The sequence below is a fragment of the Chrysochloris asiatica genome, unplaced genomic scaffold (genome assembly GCF_000296735.1).
Source record: "Chrysochloris asiatica unplaced genomic scaffold, ChrAsi1.0 scaffold00154, whole genome shotgun sequence".
Taxonomy (NCBI): domain Eukaryota; kingdom Metazoa; phylum Chordata; class Mammalia; order Afrosoricida; family Chrysochloridae; genus Chrysochloris; species Chrysochloris asiatica.
The window spans coordinates 1,791,245-1,800,169 of record NW_006408672.1 but is presented as its reverse complement, the minus strand read 5'-3'; the positions used below and the strand labels follow the sequence as shown (position 1 = coordinate 1,800,169).

Sequence of the window (8,925 nt, the reverse complement as noted above, 5' to 3'; positions counted from 1 at the left end):
AAAAAAAAAAAAAGAGTGAAGCAGCCAGCTGGTCTGAAGAGGGGTAACACATGCAAAAACTCCCAAATTTGCAGCTAGTAACCATTTGACCTAGCTTGGATGGCTTGCCAACCAGAATTCAACCAGATGAAGATAAAGAAGTATGATACAGGAAGCAAGCATAAATTGTTACGTGATCAACTGGCCCTTTGTTTATGGATGAAGCTGCCCAAAATTCCAACCAAGTAGGGAAGGATTCTTCATACCAAGGATCAAACATGCCTCCTCAGTACACAGAGTATTTGATAGGGACGGGCAACTTATGACTTCAGCTATAAAAACTGGGGAGCTATATAGGCACAAAATGGCTGGCTTACAAGCTTTCATGAGGGTGTTCAAATGAGGGGAATAAGACAGAAACTACTGAATAATTTTCCTCTTGTCCAAATGGGTCTGGTGATGAAGAGTAATTGTTATCAGTATTAAACTGCGATTGTCACAACTATAAATGTAGAAGAGGTGTAACAAAAAGGGGGGAGTAGTTAATCTGCCATTTCAGGAACAGAGGACCCTAGGACCACCAAAAAGAGCATGAGAGGAGCAAGGGATCCTAACCAGAAGAGCGACGACAACAGAGATGGTGGCAGGGGCAATGGCAGAGAGAGAGATAGAGCAGCAGAGGACTCTAGGCCCATGGACTGAGAAAGGCAATGTGCCTGCAGGCAGGAGGCTGGCTTGAAAAATGTACCTTGTGAACATTTAAATGAATATGTATTTTCAATGTGGTATGTGTACATCAAAAAAAAGGTAATAGAGGTAAAAATAGAGGAAATACTGTTGGCTGAGGGTGCATGGAGGGGACTGTAATCATTACAATGATTTGCTGAATGTAAAACTGGTGATCTGCCCTGTTAGCCTTCACTCACTCAATACACAAGAAAAGCTTAGGGGGGAAAAAAAAATGAGTTCAGCTGCCGGACACCACCATTCTGCACAGAGTGCACAAAGTTCAAATCAAATAACCAATATATATGAAGTTACTAATAATTCCCCTCCAGGGCTTATACATCCTGTTGTTGTTGTTAAGTGCTGTCGAGTCGGTTCTGACCCATAGCGACCCTGTACAGGGTTTCCAGGGCTGTAAATCTTTACGGGAGCAGAACACCATATCTTTCTCCCACGGAGCAGCTGATAGTTTCGAACTGCTGGCCTTAAGGTTCGCAGCCCAATTCGTAACCACTACACTACCAGAGCTCCTTGAAACAAGTCCATTGCCTGCACCCAACAGAACTCTGAAAAGATGGAAATGTTCTCTTCTACGCACATACAACTCAGCAGCTACCACCAATGTGTGGCTATTAAGCACTTGAAACGTAATCAGTCCAATCAAGAGCTAAACTTTTCATTTTATTTAAACTTTTAACAGTCACATGTGGCTAGTGGCTACTATACTGGCAGCCTGGTAGACCATTTAGGATGAAAGGAGGGTAACAAAATTAAAATAGGAGTCATGCTGGTTTAAAGCTTTTCCTTATAGGTACAGTGCAGACTCACTATAAGGATGATAGAAAACGGATTGCTCCGACCACAGGTCTGCAGGTTTCCTCCAATATGAAGGACCAGATAAAATGCTGAAGGTGATTCCACCACATCATTTGCAGTATCTTTAACTGTGTAAACAGGTGGATAGCTTCCCTTCAATCAGAAGGCAGCATGAGAGCCAGGCAGGAGATCCATGTTCAGCTGCTATCTTTCAGAGCCAAGGGCATGTCAGTCTCCGAAGTTGGTCTTGGACTGTTCTGGGCAGAACCTCACTGCCGCAGAGCATGGGAATCAGGAATGACATTCACTTTGTTGTTCTTCAAGGAGATGTCAGCAGCGAGGGGAGGTAGAAACAGCTGGCTCCTCCCATGCAGTGAGCTCACTGCCAGGTGCTGAGGACGCATCACTCGATTTCAGCTTCTTGGTATGCCCGTTGGGCCCTGGCTGCAGGCTCTTGCGTCGCTGCCTCTTCTCCAGCTGCTGCTGCAGTCTCTCCTCCTTTTTCTTCAGATAGGTCGTCATGTTGTCAAAGGTGGTCTTGTAGAGACTGCTGAAGCTGTCGCCCACACCAGTGGAGCCTGGGACAGAGACAGACCAGAGGACAAGTGGGCCAAGGGACAAGACACTGCCTGTTCAGGTGTAGCTCTAATTTCCCAATGAGAACTCATGCGTAACAACGCCTTCCTCCTTGGCACCCCACAGTCGTCAACCTGACTGTTGACAAGGGGTTAAATGTGTGTCCCAATCTAAACCAGGAGCCATGGAGTCAACCCAGCTCACAGTGCCCCTATGTGTGTCAGAGCAGAACTGTGTTGCACACTAACTGTTTACACCACCCAGGACTCCTTTCCCAATGCCTTCATTCTTACTCACTAAAGGGGACCCCACTGTCTACAGTAGTCTGTAATCCACATTTGCAGAGACAATTTTAGGGCAATGTCCTCACCTTCCAGCATGGCCCAATTCCCGCGGAGGTGAGCAGAGACTTTATTTAACAGATCATTTTCAGAAACAGGCTGAAGAACACAAAAATGGAAAACCGTATCAGAAGAAGGCAGGATTTGACTGACTCTGTCCAACACACATGACAGAAACCCTGCCGCAGCGAAGATCTGCTGCTCATCAGTCCGCTCGATCAGATCTAGGAAGGAGGCAGGACCCTCGGCCCACCAGTGACTGCTGAGCATCAAGCATGTTTTCCTTTCCAGGAAGGAGGCTCATCGTGCAAAATCTCTGACCTAAGGTCTCAAAGGCTGAGAAACCTGGATGACTGTGCTTGCCACTGCTTGTCAGGAAGAAGCACCAGGAAGGTGAGAATACCATCAGCAAAGAACTTGGTCCAATGGGCATGTTCCAGGGTCCCAAGGACTTGACTCTAAGCTGCCACACAGAACTAAACCCCACCACGTTCAGCCTGTTTACAAGAGTGTGTGATGAGACACTCACAGTGAAATTCACCAATGGAGACCATTTGAATACTAGGAGGACAAGTCTATTTCCAGGCATCAGCCTGTGCAGACCCTGGTCACACACTCCCCACTGGGACCAAGAAGTGACAGTGCTATAACATCCCAGTGCAAAGCCAATAGCAGAGTCCCCCACACCAACTCTACCCCATGGTTTAACGCAACTGAACATTCAAGTGGGGTGCACCTCACCTGCCACTGGCCCTGCATGGGCTGGCAGAGCACCAGTGGGACTTCCCGACTGTCCTGCAGAACCCACAGGCCCTGTGTCTCCTCATAGGCCACGTCCCATACTCGGTGCTGAAATGACAGCTGCTGCTTGTAAACCAGCTGCTGCCGGGGGACGTCCAGCTGGAAGATGTAGACCACAGGGATACTGGGAATGGAGGAGAGAGAAAGTATTGGCACCACCACCAAGCCAGGTAGCCTTCAGCTGTCCTGGATGCATCTCAGCACCCCCGGCCCCCATGTCTGCTCTGGAGAAGTAGGTCTCATGGTACCCATGGAACCTGCTGGAAATGCACATGTCCAGACCCACTGAATCAGAAACCCCCAGGAGGGACCCACATGTGCTTCACTGAATCCTCTGCGTGCTTTGGGAGCACACTCAAGTTTGAGAATCACTGTTCTACAACAGGGGTCAGCAAGCTTTCGCTGTATCTTAGGCTTTGTGGGCCACACAGTCTCTAGCATATCTACTCTGCTAATGCACAAAAGCAGCCTCAAACAATATGGATACCAACAGGTATGTGTGCATGCCAGTGAAACTTTATGGACTGAGAAATTTTTCCCAGCATATAATTTTCATGTGTTAGGGAACATTCTTTTGATTTCTTTACAATCACTTAAGAATATAAAACATATTTATCTCTAGGGCTGTACAAAACAGGCAGCAAACTAAGTCTGCTGACCACTATTGTAAACAGTAAGGGAAGGAATTTATGCAAATAACCACCCAGGTAGTACCACTGCACTGTAGTTGTTATGTGCTGTGGAGTTGTCATTGTTAGATGCCACCAAATTAGTTCTGTGGTGCCTACATACAAAAGAATGAAATGCTAACCAGTCCTGTTCCACCCTCACAAGTGTCGCTATTTCAGCCCATTACTGCAGTCACTACACACCCCCAATAGGTACAGTACACACACACAAACCTAACCTGAATCCCAAGCAACTGGGACTTTTCCTCCTGTCAGAGACCAAGGGTGACAGGAGCCAAAGGCTTTTGGGGGTCTACCAATTGGGAAGGGCTACTGGAGTCCTGGTGTGGCACTGTAAGATAAGCACTGGGACTGTTAACCACGGGTCAGCAATTCAAACCCACCAGCCACTTCGTAAACCCTATACAGAGTCTTTATGAGTGGGAACTGAGTTGACAGTACTTAACAATTGTACTGCTCAGGAGTGAGGTAGGAGTGTCAGTCCAGTCAGTTATGAAAGGGAATTCTGTCTAATCAACTATAATCCACTATCAAGGGGGACGATTCTATCCAGTGCTCTGGGGGAGGAGGGTCAGTTCTGTCCAATAGGCTTAGGGAGGAAGGCGATATGCAATCAGTTCTCGAGGAAGGGGGAATGTGTCAAATCAGCTATTGGGGAAGTGAGGGGATTCTATCTTACTAGCTGGGGAGGAGGGCTCAGGAAGGATAGTATGTTGCACAAAAAAACATCAGTAAGTGACCACTGGCACCCTTAAAGCTAGAAAATTGAAATATCAAGTAAGAAAGTTCCCTTAAAGAAAGAAATCCATACCCCTCACACAATATTATTACCAGAAGGTGAAATCCACGAACAATGTCTAAACTGTCCTCATCTAGAAGATGTGGTCTGTGGGACCAGGGCTATAATTCACCCTCCCTCCCTCCATAGGTACGTGGGTTAGAGCCACACAGGGCTGCCAGGTGCTTACCTGTCACACAGCAGGGCAATGCAGCTATCCTGGCGGCAGTACGTGATACGGGATGCAGCGAACCTCTGCAAGGGAGACGGGGGGATTAGCTGACACCACCACCCAGGAGTTCACCTGGACAGCAGTGTCCACCCTGAGAGCAACCCACAGGACCACAACCACCCTCACATGTCAACTAGGAAGGGAAGAGAAGGAAATCCCGGCCTCTGAAAAACCGTGCACTACTCATTTCACAAGCAATTCTGCCTCAGAAGCGTCATGTAGCTCTGGTCCTATCCCTGGAGCCTAGGGAACATCTCTGAAACCGAACTGGCCAAAAGCAGTTTGAAGAGAGAACAGAGAATTCAAGAGGAAAAAGAGGATTATTAATTACACTAGACACAAGAACTTAAAGTGCCTCCACACCTCCTGGCAGAGGAAATGTTTGGATGTGAAGAAAACTGTCACTACTCAGGCCACAGAAGTCGGGAGGAACAGGCTGGTATTCGCTGCAGCCTACCAAAAGGAAGCCGGGGGTGTACTCTCAGAGCAGCCTCAGGGTAAGTGGTGGGGGAACCCAGAGGTGGGGGTCACAGCGGCCCATCCTGTGTCAGACAATGTCATCACAGTCATTTGCAAAGCCCTCTTCCCGTTGTAGAAATGAGAACACCACCAGCTTGGCTCTCCCAGGTGACTGTGAGGAGTACTTAGCCCTGCTACCTTCCCAGTGCCCTGTCAGGATGGCTGCCAGAATGATCTAAGGGCCAGAGGAGTGTGGGCATCCTGCAGAAGATGAGGCAAACATACCCTAAAATCAGAGTTCATCCCTAAATACTACTATGGACCCCCTCAGAACTGCAGTATTCCCCAGCTACCAAAGGCCAAGGTGATGTGACCCCAGGGATCACAAGACGGTTGGGCAAAACTCAGAGACAACTGCTGCCAGGAAGTTCCATGGAAAAGACACAGCCTCTAGTTTTTAAAAATTGTTGTTAAGTGCCATCAAGTCGAATCCTATTCACAGCAACCCTGAACAGGGTCGTCAAAGGGCAGCTGGTATGTTTGAACCGCCAACCTAGTGGTTTGCAGTCCAGGGCTTATCTTACACTGTGTCACAACACAGAGATCAAAATGTCGACAAAGCACAGGTCACCAAGAGGAGACCAGCAGGTCCCAGAGAATGCCAAGTTCTGCAATTCTCCTAAGGCTGAGGGCTAGCTTCACTCTACTCTAGAGGAACCCTCAGAGACGGGGCTTATAAAAACCATTGTGTCTTCCAAAGACGCTAGACACCAGGCAATCCTCACTGAAGACTATTCTGAATATGAGTACACACAAGAGGCCATAAATGTTGAAACTCCATTAGCCTCAGTACTGTCATCACAACTGAAGGCCTTGGGACACCACCCAGCCAGCTCAAAGCCTCTAGTTGTGCCGTGAGGAGCAATGCATCCCGGTGATGCTGTGAGCACCTCCAGGGCCTCCATGAGGGGTCACAGGCCACAAAGAGGAGGCAGAAATGGACCTCCCCCAGAGCAGGGTCAGGAAGGACAAGCTGTTAGAGAGTGGTACCCCAAGTCTGAGTCAGCAAAATGCCAGCAATCCCTCCAATACTGTCTGGAGAAGAACAGCACAGTGCAGGGAGCTACCGGGGCAGACCTGCCTCTGGCTAAGGTTCCTGTGAGGGGGGTGGGGGTGGGGAAGGCATCACACACAGCACCAGAGTCCAAGGTCAGCTGATGAGAACAGACCAGGGCCCAAGCCACAAAGCACGGCCTGGGTCAGGGGAGCAAGGGGATGCAGAGTGGACTACATGGCCACAGGAGGCCGGCATTGTGGGCAGCCAGGAAGGACAAGGCAGGAAAAAAGCTATACAGAGTACAGCTGAGAGCACCCCACCCAAGAAATGAGGGCCACGGGACATCGGACCTGAAGGCAACACAGGTCAAATTGGAGGCTGGGAACCTGGGTAAGGAATCCCTTATCCCCACCAAGTTCACATTCTACCATGCCACCTGCCGACCAGAACATAGCTGGCCTCCAAGTTGTTGTTAGGTGCCATCGAGTCAGTTCTAACTCAGAGCTACCCTATGCACAACAGAACAAAACACTGCCCCATCCTGTACCATCCTCACAACCATTGTTACATTTGAGCCCATTGCTGCTGTCACTGTGTCAATCCATCTCTCTGGGGTCTTCCTCTTTTTCACTGACCCTCCACTCTACCAAGCATGATGTTCTTCTCCATGGACTGGTCCCTCCTGATAACATGTCCAAAGCATGAGAGATGAAGTCTCACTATCCTGGCTTCTAAGGAGCTTTCTGGCTATACTTCTTCTAACACAGATTTGTTTTTACTTCTGGCATTCTATGGTACTATTAATATTCATCTCCAACACCATAACTCAAATGCATTAATTTTTTTATGGTCTTCCATATTCACTGTCCAACTTTCACATGCATATGTTGTTAAGTGTTGTTAAGTGCCATCGCATCGGTTCCAATCCACAGCAACCATATATAGGGTTTCCAAAGAGTGGCTGTTAAGTTTAAACCACCAACCTTGTGGTTTAACTAAACTTGTGGTTCAGTACTTTATCCCACAGCGCCACTCCAGGACTCCCACATGCATATGATGCGACTGAAAATACCATGGCTTGGGCTAGGTGGCACATTTGTCCTCAAATTGACATCTTGGCTCTTAAACACTTTAAATAGGTCCTGAGCAGCAGATTTGCCTAATGCAATAAGTTGCTTGATTTCTTAACTGCTGTTTCCTTAAGAGATGGTGGATCCAAGCAAAATGATGTCTTTGACAACTTCAAACTTTTCTCCATTTATCATGACGCTATCTGTTGGACTTCTAGTGTGGCACTGTAGGATCAGCACTGGGTTGTGAACCACAAGGTTAGCAGTTCAAAGCTAACATCTACTCCTTGAAAATCCTATAAAAGGTCACTATGAGTCGCAACTGACTCAATGGCACTTAACAATTATTGGTCCAGTGGTGACAATTTTTGTTTTCTTTGCATTGAGGTGCAATCCATACTGAAGGCTGTGGTCTTTGATCTTCATCAGTAAATATTTTAAGTCCTCTTCACTTTCAGCAAGCCATGTTGTGTGATCTGCGTATCACAGGTTGTTCATTAGTCTTCCTGCAACCCTGATGCCAGTCTTCTCCCTCTTACAGACTTTATAAGCACCCATGGCCAGTCACTGGAGGGAGGGGAGAGGGGCAGGAGATGAGCAGCCCAGAGAATGCTCAGGGCACTGATATTCACCTAACCCAGACAGCACCCCATGAGACTGCAGGCTCAGGTACCAGTGTACTCCTGTACTCCATTTCCAGGCAAGAGAGCGAGGCCTTCCTATAAATGATTTGTCTGAACCAAGGCACACAAGGTGACACTTACACGGGATTCCTACTGACAGGACAGGAGACTTCAGCATCTGAAATACACAGTTCCTATGACATTGGAAAAAGTCTGACATTGGCACCAAAGAAGTGTTTCCAATGTAGAAACTACTGTTTTCACAGAGCATGCCAGCAAGTCCACGTGAGCCACATGACACTTACCTTCTCATCCTGGGGTGCATCTGGCTCTTGCAGGTTGGTCACGAGACAGCAGTGCAGCTCCCGCCCACTCTGGTACTCCCAGAGCCGTAAAGTGCCATCCTGCACACCAAGCACACGGTTACCCCAGGAAACACGCAGAGACACCAGGTGTTCACAGGCTGGCTATGGTCTGTGCCAATACTGAGGCGTGAGAGCGGGCACGACCTCCAAGAGGCTCCTTGGTTGTCTCACTGAGTCGGAGCTCACACAAAGCCTCACAAAAAGCAAGGAAGACCTCACAGCAGAATGGGCCATGGGCACGAAACAACCAGACTTTCTTATTCTCAGAAGTCTGGTGGGCTCCCCTGGGCATGTACTCACTCAAATATACACTCACACACACACGCTCTCTCTCTCTCTCTCTCTCTCACTCTCTCCTGGCTCCCCTGGGCATGTACTCACTCAAATATACACTCACACACACACACACACAC

At 48.2% G+C, this 8,925-nt stretch overlaps 1 protein-coding gene across 1 annotated transcript in view; it reads right to left on the bottom strand.

Moving 5' to 3' along the window:
• Nucleotides 1–1,851: 1,851 nt before the first annotated feature.
• WDR4 (WD repeat domain 4) overlaps nt 1,852–8,925 on the bottom strand; it is a 41,409-nt gene continuing 34,335 nt past the window's right edge. The window contains exons 7-11 of the mRNA XM_006870847.1: nt 8,453–8,551; nt 4,897–4,961; nt 3,180–3,363; nt 2,468–2,537; nt 1,852–2,099 (exon numbers count right to left, since the gene is read on the bottom strand). Of these exons, the coding sequence (XP_006870909.1) occupies nt 1,852–2,099; nt 2,468–2,537; nt 3,180–3,363; nt 4,897–4,961; nt 8,453–8,551 (666 nt within the window). The remainder of the gene's footprint in view (nt 2,100–2,467; nt 2,538–3,179; nt 3,364–4,896; nt 4,962–8,452; nt 8,552–8,925) is intronic.